General features: G+C 51.4%; 1 protein-coding gene across 1 annotated transcript in view; it reads left to right on the top strand.

Annotated features, from left to right (window-relative positions):
* The first annotated feature begins 14,093 nt into the window (after positions 1-14,093).
* The window catches only part of VSX1 (visual system homeobox 1), a 3,511-nt gene continuing 3,326 nt past the window's right edge, over positions 14,094-14,278 (top strand). Inside the window, exon 1 of the mRNA XM_032770572.1 lies at positions 14,094-14,271. Coding sequence (XP_032626463.1) covers positions 14,094-14,271 — 178 coding nt within the window. The remainder of the gene's footprint in view (positions 14,272-14,278) is intronic.

Genomic DNA, 14,278 nt, shown 5'->3' with positions numbered 1-14,278 from the left:
TTGTGTTATATCACAAGGTAGCTCAGAAGTTACTTGTATCTGTTACAGAGCAGGGCAGCTGCACCTGTATTTCCCCTCAGGCTTCCAGCAACCCAGCTGTTGCCTTTCCTGGGTGGAGACAGGCATCTCTCTCCCTTCTGATGGGGTATTCCAGCCTGCCCCATGCACCTGCTTGCTTTCTTTTCAGAGATGGCTCACAGTCTGACTGCCCACAGAGGGAAGTTGCTGTATTCGTGTGGGGAGGAAGACGTGTGATCACTCACAGTCAGAAGCAACAATGAACTCTCTGGTTTTGTTTGTCAGGAACAGGAAAACTACAGATGAACGGCCTGCTAGCGAGGAGGACGCTGTATGGACCCCCAGCAAATCCTGCCCTGTTCAAACAACAGCTTCTGGGTGCAAACAGCAGTGCCCCGGCACGAACTACGGTCCTCCCTGTACATACTTAATGTATGGGACACATGGCTCTTTCCAAGCCAGCCTACTTAGTTTTTAGGGTGAAAAGCATTGCAGAGAAACCGCATTAAACCCAAGCAATGAACCAACAAAAGCTTGCCAGAGATCACCCCCTTGGGCTCTGGCTGGAGCAGTCCTTCAGTCCCCATCCACAGGATTTCCTTGCAGTTTCAAGTTCATCACAGCTTTAGCTCAGAACAAGCTCCCAGTCACATGGGGCTTCAATAGGGCCCGTCCTTCCAACCCGGGGTCCGGTCTGTGGGCTGGATCAGGAAGAAGCCCCAAGGCAGTTTAAAAACCAGGCTGTTTATCCGCAAATCCTTTCTTTGTCAGGTGGTGCCTGGAGAATCCCGTCTGAACCAGGATATGTGGATCTCTCCAGGCGGAGTGTTTCTCTGGAGGTGTCGCAACCTGTGTGAATTTGCCTAATCATGCCCTGCTATTCTCCTGTTTACCTTTCTAGGGAAATATATACAATCCCTCAACAACACATAGACCAGTGTATTGTTAATACCTTGGACCCCAAAGGTCGTAAACCTTGTTCCATCAGGTTTAACATCGTTCGGTAAAGTTTATCTTAGTCCATAAAGTGTGTCCAAGATAGTGCAGGACATTGTCAGTCTGTCACAGTGCCATCTCGGGGTCCAGGGGATTGGGTCCTGGCATAGGACCCAGGAAACTCTGGTTCTGCCATTGGCCTGGGACGTGATCTCTGGAAAGTCACGTCACATCTTTGTTCTCCCTCCTAGCCGCTCCTTTCACCAGGACCACTGCACAGGGCGGCGGGGCAAGCGTGGCCCTCCTCCTGCAGCCTTTCAGTCACTACTAATGGAGACCAGTTCAGAGCAGAGAGCTCAGGCTGACAGGCTCTGTTACCAGTTAACTGCTCAGCCATCCATTGCTGAGTTGTTATAGTAAAATGACAACACAAGTAAGTGCCTGAACCAAAGTCCATTCCAATAAATCCCTAGAGACTGCAATGGACTTGGGTTCATGCTCTGAAAGAGTCTAATGGTTTTGAAGCCCGTCCATTATCCAATTATAGGTCCCCAATTGGTATAAATAAACTAGCCAAAGATCTTTAAAATACCAACGAAAAGAAATAGGACTGTGGTGTCTTAGGCCTGATTCAAAGCCCACTGAAATCAATGGGAATCTTTCTATTGATTAAAATGCACCTTTGATCAAGCCCTTTTTGGGACAAACAAGAAAATCTTGGCTCTTACAAGTGGAAAAGGTGCTCTGAGATTCAGGCCTGGCTACTGTGGGTTCCCCTCCTTCTCAAGATGAAAGTGTAGTTTTTATTTGATCTTTAGATGGAAAAAATGTGACTCTGGTGCTTAGAAAGTTGTATTTTAGGAATCTGGGCTGCAAAGGGAAGATGTACATTGCTTCTTCCTAGGATGCTGATTTAATGAATTTGGCAGCTATTGTCTGTGGCTGGGAGCCTCACAGCTATCTCTCTCTTGCTTGATTTTTTTCTCTGTTTTTTTTTTTTTGCTTTAATGAGAGTTTATCTAATTGACTTGATGATTTCTGTTTAATTAGCACATTTTGGAGGAGTGATCAAAAATAATAAAATAAGGTAATCGGACAAGCATACTGCAGTAAAGAAGAGCTCTGTTGTGGACGTAATTGAAGTGGACACTCTTTCAGCTAGTTTGCGGCTGCTCACAGTTGGATATCCTCAGCCCAGTTCTGCCTTGTGCCCCAGACTTTCCAAGCACTCCCATAGACACAGCTCCTACAGTCACTGCAATTAGCTCTAATGAGCTGTAAGCCAGCACAAATCATAACTAAGCCTGAAGCGAGCTAGTTTTTCCACTAACTATATTTGCAAGAGCTTTAGGGCCTGATGCAAAGCCCACGGAAGTCGGTGGAGTCTGCGCACTGACTTCAGAGAGCTAGGGATCAGGTCCCCAGTAACTGTCAGTTACATTAGGAGAGAAAGATGTGTGTTTTTCAGAAGACAGGGAAGAGTGCAGTCTGTTATGGTGGTCAGGGCCATGTCATGTCTGTAACTTATCGGCTAGCACAGACTCTGTGATGGAAAACAAACTGCTGAATTTGAATCTAGCTCCTCCATAAGTCTGGGCTAGCGCTGCAGCGCACTGTAACACTGACTGAGTAGCTCTGCCTTAGGTTCTAACCATGGATGCTAGTGAAATACCCAAGCAGCCTAAAACACAAATGTAAACTTAGGGATGAAGAGTTTGAAGCCGGGATCTACAGCATTAAAAGCAGAAGCCACTGCTGCTTGAGAGAAAGAACTAAGAGCTGCAGCCACCCAAGTGTGTTCTGAGAACACCTGCCAGGGCAGGCCCTGCAGGCAAGCTACGTGGGGGATGCCAAATTTGAGAAGCCATGCAGGTGTGTATGCCCACCAGCAGAACTGTAGGTGCCTATCAGACTTTGCCAGAAGAAACTCAGGCACCGCAGGAACTTTGGCACCTGCAATGCTAGGTAGCAGCTGAACAGGGGTTCTGAGGATCTCATTGGTGCCTAAATCTTGGACTTAAGTGGTAGTTGGATTAATGTTGCAGTTAGGCATCTAAGTCCCTTTGTGGATCTAGCCTTATGGCCCAGATCAGAGAAATGTAGACCTGGAAGGGACCTCGATATGTCATTTAATCTTGTCACTCAGGGGTGTGAAATTCACACCCTTGAGTGACACTGTTAAACCAGCTTAACCCCCAGCGCAGACAGTGCTAGAGAGAATTCTCCTGCCAACATACCACCTCTCAGGTATAGGTAGCGTCTTCACTGAAGTGCTACGGCAGTGCAGCCGTGCCACTGTAGTGGCTTATGCATAGACATTCCCTAAGTATTATCTACACCACCCCAACAGGGGTTTGTCTAGCCTGCTCTTAAAATCTTCTAGTGATGGAGATTTCACAACCTCCCTAGGTAATTTGTTTCAGTACTTAACCATCCTGAAGGAAGTTTTTCCTAATATCTAATCTAAACTTCCCTTGCTGCAATTTAAGCCCATTACTTTTGTTCTGTCCTCAGTTGTTAAAAGGAATTTATCACCATCCTCTTTATAACAACCTGTCAGGGTGTGGACTCACCCCTGCGGTGCCTCCTGCTGGTCATCCATGGGAATTAGCTCACCAGCCCTCTGGAGCGCCCTCTGTCGGCCAGTGATCCACTACCACTGCTGGCCCCATGTCCCTGTCAGGACCCCAGTACCCCTTTAACTGGGTGCTGCCCCCAGCAGTACCCCCACAGTTCTGTGTCTTCCCCTCTCAGGGGAACCCCCACCCACTATCCCCAAGTCGCCTCAGTCTTGGCTACTGCCCAGTCTCCATCTAGACCCCGTCCATTGGGACAGACTGCAGAATCAGCCACTCATCGCAGGCAAAGGGGTTTGGACCTGCTGCCTCTGGCTACCCATGGGCTGCTCCTGCAACCCAGTATCTAATAGGCCTTACCAGGCCTGCAGCCTGGGGATTTCCTAGGCCAGAGCTCCCCAGATCCTCTGGCCCTTCCCCAGCCCTTCTCCAATCTAGGGTCCTTACTAAGCACCTTGCTGCCAGACCCTTCTCCCTCTACAGCCAGAGGGAAACTGCCTGGGCCTCTGGCTCACAGCCTTTTGTAGGGGCCAGCTGGGCCTGACTGGGACATGGCCACAGCTGAACCTGCTTTCCCCAATCAGCCCAGGCTTCTTGGCCCAGCCCCAGCCCCAGCCTGCTCCTGGGCTCTTTTCTGCCCCAAAGGACAGGAGTGGGTAGCCACCCCACTACACAACCTTTTACATGCTTGAAGACTATCATTCCCCCACCATCTCTCTTCTTTTCTCCAGACTAACAAACCCAGTTTATTCAATCTTTCCTCATAGATCATGTTTTCTAGACCTTTCTTCATTTTTGTTGTTCTCCTCTGGACTTTCTCCAATTGGTCCACATCTTTCCTGAAATGTGGTGCCCAGAACTGGACAGAATACTCCAGTTGTGGCCTAATCTGTGCAGAGTAAAGCAGAAGAATCACTTCTCATGTCTTGCTCGCAATGCGCCTGCTAATACAGTCCAGAATGAGGTTTGCTTTTTTTGCAACAGCGTTAAACTGTTGATTCATATTTAGCTTGTGATCCACTGTGACCCCCAGATCCCTTTCTGCCGTGCTTCTTCCTAGGCCGTCATTGCCCATTTTGTGGTACTTTGCATTTGGCCTCACTGAATTTCATCCTGTTTAGTTCAGACCATTTCTTCAGTTTGCAGCTTCATTTTGAATTTTAATCCTATCCTCCCAAGCACGTGTAACCCCTCCCAGCTTGGTGTTATCTGCACATGTTGTAAGTATGCTCCCTGTGCCATTATCCAGGTCACTGGTGAAGATATGGAACAGAACTGGACCGAAGGCAGATCCCAGCAGGACCCTACTCAACATGCCCTTCCAATCTGATTGTGAATCATTGAGAACTACTCTCTGAGTATGTTTTTTTAGCCAGTCGTGCACCTACCTTATCGAGGTTCATCTAGGTCTAGGCTGTATTTCCCTCATTTGTTTATGAGAAGGTCGTGTGAGACAATATCAAAAGCTTTACTAAAGTCGAGCTATAGCACATCTACTGCTGCCCCCCGCCCCCAGAGCTTGGTAGCCTGTCAAAGAAGGATATTAGGTTGATTTGACATGATATGTCCATGTTGATTGTTACTTATCACCTTATTTTCTTCTAGGTGCTGACAAATTGATTGTTTGATTTGCTCCATTATCTTTCTGGGCATGAACATTAAGATGACTGGTCTATAATTCCCTGGGTTGTCCTTAGACAGATACTATATTTCCATTCCTCTGGGATCAATCCTGTCCTCCATGAGTTCTCAAAGATAATCTCGAATGGCTCAGGGATCTGTTCAGCCAGTTCCTTAAATATTCTAGAAGGTATTTCATCAGGCCCTGATGATTTGTCTAAGTAATTCTTAACAAGTCACTATCTTAGTCATCTGCTATCCTTTTTGTGAGAATGGAAGCAAAAAAGGCATTTAATGCTTCAGCCATCGCTGCATTTTCCTGCAAAAGCTTATGCACATGTTTACCTTTTTGCACTGGGAGCAGTCCTACCAATTTAATAGTACTGGACCAAACTGTCACCCAGCTGGATTGCATCCAGTTCCTCTTGTGATTACACAGAACTGTTAGCAACATCCAGAAGGTGAAATAGACACCTATTTCTTGTCATTATACATCTAAATAAATAAATATCATTCTTTGGGTTCTTTTCTTCTTTTCCAGGTTAGGTGTGATGCCTAGATGCTCATTTGTTTGCCCTGTTTTCTTCTAGGAATTAATTAGGAGATCTACTCAGGACTGCTGTGACAGCTGTCTTGTTACTCCGCTTTCCAGCAGTTTGATTAATCTGTGACACTCCAGATGTAAAAGTCCTGTGTATCAACACATGCTTTGCTCTTAAAGTCCATTTAAATCATGACTGCTCTTCTGTTTTTAATCAAACGTCTTAAGAAAGAAATCTATTATCAGGAATTAGCAGGGATGTCTAGTGGGTATGCTGAAAATAAGGGGGCAAATAACTCACTGATGCAGAATTAGGACTCCCACTAGATTTTTATCAAGACCAATTTAATGTGGCTACAGCTAACATTTAATATGAGACAGATGTGTTTTTGCATCCTGGGAATGAATTTCAAGTGGAACCCTCTGCAACGCTTGCAGAGTGGTGTTTGGAATGAAGCCTTTTTGCCCTGTATTTAAGTATCACCCATGTTTCATCTTCTATAATAGCTGAAGTTAAATTGCCCTCCCATTGTCTACAGTGGGAGCAGAGCTAGGCCAGTGCTGAGCACCTCTGAAAATTCCACACTTGCTTTTCTGTGTCTGCTTGTCTGTCCATCCTCAAGAGCCAGTTGTCTGCTTTAAGGAACAAAGCTAGCAGCTGTGGAAAAGGCACTCGGCTGCAGTCAGGGAGGGAGTTTTGCTGCCATTAAAAGACTAGAGCTGAGCTTTCCCTGTTGCTATTTGTGGCTAATTCACGGGGTAGTGCACAGCTCATCTCTGGTCCGTTGCGAGCTGCGATCGCCAACACTGAATGCTACAGAAGCAATAACAACGTGGCCAAGAATTGCCTGCTTGATAGGACGTTAGAAAGAATTTTATCATGGAACTAGAGGACACAGGGTTGTTAATGGTCTCTTTGTGGCTACCAACCCGCACATTTTACACACACTCACTCACGTGGACCCTTGCACACACAGCTGTCCTATAACCTTTTACCTTAACCACAGCCTGGGCTAAGTCACAGCAGTCATATGCTGCTTCACCAGTGAAAGTTGCCCTGGGGACAGCTTACTCCTTGCATCAGGAGTCTGTCTCAGGAACGGCAGCATGGCTGATCCCTGGATCCTAGCACAGCTCTTTGGAGCTGCTGACAGTGTCACACGTTAGAGTCATAGAATCCTAGAAATGTAGGGCTGGAAAGAACCGTGCGAGGTATCTTGTCCCATCCCTCGGCACTGAGGCAGGGCTGAGCGTACCTGAACCACCCTGACAGGTTTGTCAGATACTTGTACTGGATGGTGTGGGTGGAAACCAGATTTGTTTCCAAATAGTCCTGGATTCACTTAAAATCCCTGTGGCACAGCCATCCCCAGCTGCCCTTAGCACTGGCTGGCTGGCCCTGCTACGCTAGGATTTATTAACACAGCAGGGCCGTACTTGTGAACATTAACATTAGCAATAAGGTTCTTTGATGGGCTGCTACTTAGTTGCAGTATTTTATTACTATGATTGCTCAGTTCTGGACCCCACACCCCACGTATATTTGCAGTGGAGAGAAGTCGTGATGATAAAACCCAGAGAACAATGGCTTCAGGACAATAAGTAAATATCCTCCTCTCCCTTACTCTAGATGCTTCCTCTGCTGATGGGGCTCACCCACCGCTGCTGCTCTGCTGGGCACCTTGCAGGGTGTGTTAGAACGGTCCAGAGGTCGGGGGAGATGGTGGCCAGATGCACAGATGGCAAATTTCCCCCACTTGTGCATCTCAGGGCATGCACAGTAAAGAATCCTTGCCTCTGGCATTCCCCCTCTCCCCCCGCCCCTTGTTTGATGGCATTTGGATGCATTGGCTTTCGGGGCATGGCTCGGCCATTGTCCCTGGAGTTAGTGGAGGCTGGGCTGAAGTCAGAGCTGGGTGTGAGCAGGTTGGCAATGAAAGAATTTCCTCTTCCCTCCCACTGGTGTGAATGAGCTGGGAATGGCCTGTGCTACAAGAGTCCAGGAGGAATTGTGTTGTGTGTGCCTGGGCCTGGGCCCTGAGTGCGGGCTAGGCCATCATGTGTCAGAAATAAACCAACTAGAATGGAACAGTCCATAAATACAATAAACGAAGAGCATTGATAGGAGAGTGAAGAAATGCTTCAGAGAGGAACAATGAAACTTAGGAGCAGTAGGACCTAAAAGTCCCATCCAAGATCTGAGTCCATGGTGCTCAATGCTGTATGTGTACATAGCAAGAGACAGTCCCTGCTCCAAAGATCTTACATGCTAAACAGACAGAGGGTGGGAGAAAAGGAACCTTCTTATCATCCCTCTTTTACAGATGGGGAAACTGAGGCACGGAGCAGCGAAGTGATTTGCCCAAGATCACACTGCAAGTCAGTGGCAGAGCTGGGACAAGAACAAGGTAACCTGAGTCTCAGGCTAGCACCCTCTCCACTAGACCCCATCACTTCTCAAAGCTTCATGCAGCCAGCATCTCAAAGCCTTGCAGTGCGTGCTGGGCCCAGAGTTCTCAATGGTTTCCAGTCTGCAGCGTTGGCTCCCCTTGACTCACTTCACTTAACTTTGGTGGCTCTTAAATTATGGACTCTTTGGTAAGGCAGAGATCCCTGTGTGGCCCAGCTCCTTCTCCTGGGGTGCTGGTCTGAATCCCCCATGGAGAACTTGGGAAGCTCTGTGTTTCCCACTCACTGAGGAGTTTCAGGAGAGGACTCAAAGGCAATGGTAGTTGATTTCAGAATGGGGCTGAAATGCAGGTGCCCTAAAGATCCAAAAAGCACTGAAGGTGAGGGGAAGGTGGGTCTCTTGCCAGGGGAGCTGAGATCTGAGAGCAGAGATGCAGAGAGCATCGTGTCCTCAGGGAAGCAGAATTACAGGTCAGCGATTATCCCCTCTCCTGACGCTCCTAAACGTCTGTTAGTCTATAAGGTGCCACAGGATTCTCTGCTGCTTCTCCTATTACACTTTTCTGCAGAAAGGATCATTATATGATTTCAGCAAGATGCTCTAGGGTTCAGATCATGGTCAGGGGGTGATATGCCATGGCAACTCATGACAGTCAGCCGTCCATCATCTGGTACCTAACAGCCACCAAGGCATGGCTTTGTTAGGCCATAATGCACTTCCTTTCCTGTCTCTGGCTTAATTGCAGACTTCTCCACGGCAGTCCTGTGTGCAGCAATGGTGCAGAAAAGATTCACAACTCCTGCCTGGAGGGAGCAGGGGGAACTCCTGCGGATCCAGGCTTTGCCTTCTCTGCTGAGACTGGTGGCTGTTTAGATGGGTGTCTCTTCACAAGGACTTTGGCTAGTCCCACCAGCTCATTTCACACAGGCCAACAAGGAGCTATCAGCTGGTGCTGACCTGGTTCAGATCTAAACTACAGTCTTGGAGGCAGGGCCGGCTTCAGCCATTTCACGGCCCCAAGCATGGCGGCACGCTGTGAGGGGCACTCTGCCGGTCGCTGGTCCCGCGGCTCCGGTGGACCTCCCACAGACATGCCTGCGGATGCTCCACTGGAGCCGCAGGACCAGCGGACCCTCCGCAGGAATGCCTGCGGGAGGTCCACCGGAGCCGTCTGCCGCCCTCCCAGCAACCAACATAGTGCCCCCTGTGGCATGCCGCCCCAAGCACGTGCTTGGCGTGCTGGGGCCTGGAGTCGGCCCTGCTTGGAGGTGAAAGCTTCCTTATCCTATTACTAATCCCCTAAAGCATCCCCTCCAATATCTATCTATTCTTGTATCCAGCCTCCCTGATTCACGCATAAGGTAATTTCCAGGCAAGTGAAGATATCTCCAAGGTTATAAATATATTTTTATATTTGTGGGAAAGCAAATGGTATTTAGCTGAGACTGGAAACAAGGAAACGAGATTTAAAAACAAGAGAAACTGGAAGTCAGGGCTTGGTGTTACCAAGATATCTGCAAGCCAAGGAAAATAGGAAATAGCATCCTATGTGCTGATTTCAAGGTCCATTGAAAGTCAGGCAGCCACCTTATGGCCAGCAGGTGATCCCGGAGCATAGTCAGATTGTCAGTCTGATCTCAAGGGCTAGTCCACACATTATGTGTGTGCAGGGGTGGGGAAGGGAATTTTGTAAAATAAAATAAAATGAAAAATCATCAGACTTGTCCCCCTCTTGCTGAAATCCCTCCTCCCCCTGGAAGGAGAAATACTGCGCTGCTGACCACTCTTCAGCCAGTCAAACAGTTCCCTGCGATGCTCTGCACGGTTGGTAATAAAGGCATGTCGTGTGTCATCACGTACCTCTCCCAAATGCAGCCCGGTGTCCCGCCGACAGACGGACTGGCCCTGGGGGTGGTGACAGGCTGGATGAAGAACGTTCCGGGACGCAACCCCACCCCACCCAAGCCAGCAGCGGCAATTCTTCTCCCAACGCTTTTCCAACCAGCGTGGAACTGGACTCTGGAACTCACTGCCACGAGACTCAGCCAGCCTGTGTTCAGCAAGGGCCGAGAGGGGCTGGTATGTCTATGGCTAACAGAGCATGGGCCCAAACTGCGAGGCTCAGAGAGGCACCTCCCACTGGCCCCCAGCCCCATCTCCTCCAAGGGGAGGCGAGGGAACCCCCCTGCCTGAGCCTGGGGGGCAGGGCAGAGATGGGAGAGGGGATGTTGCCTTGGACGCGCTGCAGGCCCGGGGAGCCGGGGTCCCAGCCAAGGCAGGTCCCTCCCTCCAGTGGGGATCCAAGACTCTGTCTCCCCGGTGGGGGTTAAGCCATGCCAGGGACATGTCCGGGGCTGATCTGAGCTGGGGGCGCTGGCTGGGGGCTGCTAGGTAGGTGTGAGCGGGCCAGGGCCAGGGGAGGAGTGTGGCCAGAGCGCTCTGGATCCTGGCGCCCAATGACACCTGAGGCAGCCTCCGGGGCCTGGGCCTGCAGACACGCGAGCTGCCCAGGGGCCCTGCTTTGCACCCGGCGCAAGGAGCGATGGTTGATGTTCTGCTCTTTACAGGATTAATAATCTTTTGGCGTCGGAGAATCGCCTGGAAATCTTCCTTGGAAAATAATGAGCAGAGAAACATTTACTGATTAGTTTAATCCCGGATCATCCTCTCTGATGAGCATATATCGAGATATCCTTTAACTGATTTAGTGTCAAAAGGCTCAGACGGGGACCCTAGAGTTCTGCTCTGCATAGAGGGGGTGGGTGCGCATAATGCATGTGGGTGTGCAAAGCGTGCGGTGTTAGGTGTGCAAATCAAGTGGAGGTTAGGTGTGCACAGTGCATGGGTGTTAGGTGTGCAAGGTGCACGCGTGTTAGGTGTGCACATTGCCCGGGCATTAGGTGTGCACAGCATGCAAGTGTTAGGTGTGCACATCGCCTGGGCGTTAGGTGTGCAGAGCGCGCGGGTGTTAGGTGTGCAAGGCTTGCAGATATTAGGGGTGCAGAGCGCACGGGTGTTAGGTGTGCAAGGCACGTGGATATTAGGCGTGCAGAGCTCACAGGTGTTAGGTGTGCAAGGCGCGTGGATATTAGGGGTGCAGAGCGCACGGGTGTTAGGTGTGCAAGGCGCGCCGATATTAGGGGTTCAGAGCGCACGGGTGTTAGGTGTGCAAGGCGTGCGGATATTAGGGATGCAGAGCACATGGGTGTTAGGTGTGCAAGGCGTGCGGATATTAGGGGTGCAGAGCACACGGGTGTTAGGTGTGCAAGGCACGTGGATATTAGGGGTGCAGAGCGCACGGGTGTTAGGTGTGCAAGGCATGCAGAATATTAGGCGTGCAGAGTGCACGGGTGTTAGGTGTGCAAGGGGCATGGATATTAGGTATGCAGAGCTCACGCGTGTTAGGTGTGCAAGGCACACGGAATATTAGGCATGCAGAGCTCACGGGTGCTAGGTGTGCAAGGCGCGCGGATATTAGGCGTGCAGAGCTCACGGGTGTTAGGTGTGGAAGGCGCGCGGAATATTAGGAGCGCAGAGCGCACGGGTGTTAGGTGTGCAAGGCGCGCGGATATTAGGCGTGCAGAGCTCACGGGTGTTAGGTGTGCAAGGCGCGCGGAATATTAGGAGCGCAGAGCGCAGGGGTGTTGGGTGCGCAGAGCGCAGAACGGGGCAGAGCTGTAGACTCACAGTGCCAGTGACTGTGCCTGCGCCGTTGCTGTTTCTCGCCCACAGTGCCGCGTGGCCAGCTGGCAGGACCCCCCCGCGTGTGTGCGTGCGGGGCAGGGGGTAATCGCCGCTCTCCAGAGGGCGGAGATTTAAACCCTATTGCTATTCCTCCGTCTAGCGGCTTTCTCTCGGGTGGGAGCTTTTATGGTTCTGTAAACTGATTAGGAGCAATTATCTCCGCGTTATCCCCCAACTTTCCAAATGACTTGGCCATATGCATATTTAGGGCTTCATCATCCCCAGCAGCCGCTCAGCCTCCCCTAAACTGCTGAAATTAAACTGATTCGGGGGCGACGTCAAAAATTAGGGTTTTATCCACTAATATCTGGTGGGACAGGAAATTTGCTGTGGGCGGAGGCCGGATTACCGCGTCTAATTGCTCCGGCAGATCTGGTCCCTGGCTCGCAGTGAAAGTCTCTTGGTGCAGCAAGACTGGGAAAGTGAAGGCGAGGCCTGTAAGTCCCCTGGGTTCTGCCCTATATGTGAGCTAGGGGCGGCTCCGGGGCTGGAGCTGTGATCGAGCGATGGAAGAGTGACAGCGCTGCCGTACTCCGGTCCGGACAGGGACAGCCCGGAGCACACGGAGCTGAGTGAGGTGCGAAACGCAGCTCAAAACAAACACGTCTGGGGCAAATTCTGTGTTCTCGGAAGCCAGGGCACTGAGATTTCGTTTAATGGGGATAGCGGTGTATGGGACCTACCGACCTTGTCTGGCCAGGGTTTTAGAATGTCGTCCCTTCCCATGGGACCCGACTGTATAAACACAAGACACAATCGGACTGCGTTTAATTTCTGCCTGATTGGGGTGGGATGGGGTGTATGTGTGGACAAGCTGTTAGTAAAATGATAGGCGGCTCTACTTGTTGGTCAGAAACCCGCGTGAGGGAAGCACTTCCTGTCCTCTCTTCACACCTGCCTCACCCGCTTTCTAAGAAATGTCGGGATTCCTTTCGGTCCCAGGAGAAAACCTCCTAATCGCCAAAAGCAAACCCAGAAAGCCCCAGCAATTCAAACTACAATTATCCTAAATGAAAGTTATTGTTTTGCTAATCCCAGGAACAGCTTGCAAAGGGAGATTTGGGTCTTTCTTTAATAATGTAAAGTTAATACGTAGTCCCCTTGTAATTATCGTTATCAGAAGACCCTTGTTTAATCTGCATGTTTAGCAGAAAAGGACCAAATCAAAATGAGATCTGCTTTAAAGCACTTGCTGTAAGCGGTTTGTAAATCGTTTGCATAAACAGCTGAAGCAAGGAATTGCAATCCAGGTGCAAGATCTGGACTCAGCCGAACAAGTGACTGAATCCCCCGTTCAGAACGTGGCTCCGGGGAGACACAGGAATTCACCCGGTTCTTTTCGGGCGAGGAACAGCCTCACGCGATTTTAGCAGGGCCAGGTTCAATGCTGCTAAAGAATAAAGTTGCCCTGGGATCGGGGGGTGAACTGGGCTCAGTATCTGGCCTTTCCAAGGCAAAGGAAGGAGCTGTCTGTCTTGTACCCAGCCGCGAAGCTGCAGAAGGAGCCACCCTGTCTCCTGTAATGCCCCAGAGCCCCTGCCAGAGCCCGAGCCAGGGCAGGACGCGAGCCGATCTCCGCCTTACTGAGCTGCACCTTGCTCCTTGGAAGAGCCCGCGGCGCACCCAATGCCCGAGCTCTGTTCTCCCCGGGAAAGGACGGAACAAAACTTTCCTTGCTAAACCGATTCCGCCCTCCCCCCGCTTCCCAGAATCCCCCAGGCTGGGGCACTTCCGCAGGGGCTATGAAAGCCCCTGGCTCTGGAACCCCCTGTCCGACGGGGCCCGGAAAGCGAGGCGGGCCGGAGCGAGCTTTGCAGATTCTGTCGCTCGCCAGGCATCTTGTGGCTGTCGGACAGAGACGGGTACCTGGCGGGGCGAGGCGCTAGGGCGCAGCCTGGGGAACCCCTGGGGGACACAAGCTCCCGGGCCGGGGCGGTGACCTCCGCTAGCCGAACCTGCCCAGTGCCTTGCGCGTCCGGAGCGCCCGGGCCAGGCTGCGCTGCCCTGCGCGCTGCGCGGAGCGAGCCCCCGGGGCCGCGGCTGGCACAGTGAAACGTGTCCGCAGGGGCGGGGTGGGCTCGCGGGGGCCTCGGTGGCAATTAATCCCCTGGGATTGAGAGCCAGGCCCGCCCCTCCTCGGCCCCCCTGCGGCGGCGGGGCCCTGCCCAGAGCTGATTGGAGCCGGGCAGCGGCATAAAAGGCACCGGGGCAGCTCTGCCCCGTCCATCCCGGGGAGGCAGCGGCCAGCATGACGGGCCGGGAGGAGCCCGCCGAGGGCAGAGCCAAGGGGAAGGCGCTGGTGCCCAGCGCTGCCAGCGAGAAGGCGGCCCGGCTGGGCGCCCCGGCCCTGCGCTCCAAGGGGTTCGCCATCACCGACCTGCTGGGGCTGGAGGCCGAGCTGCAGCCGCCGGCCGCCCCCGTGGCCGGCGCGGG

Source organism: Chelonoidis abingdonii, chromosome 3, assembly GCF_003597395.2.
Source record: "Chelonoidis abingdonii isolate Lonesome George chromosome 3, CheloAbing_2.0, whole genome shotgun sequence".
Classification (NCBI taxonomy): Eukaryota; Metazoa; Chordata; order Testudines; family Testudinidae; genus Chelonoidis; species Chelonoidis abingdonii.
The sequence above is the reverse complement of the archived record's forward strand: the minus strand, read 5'-3'. Positions and strand labels throughout refer to the sequence as shown.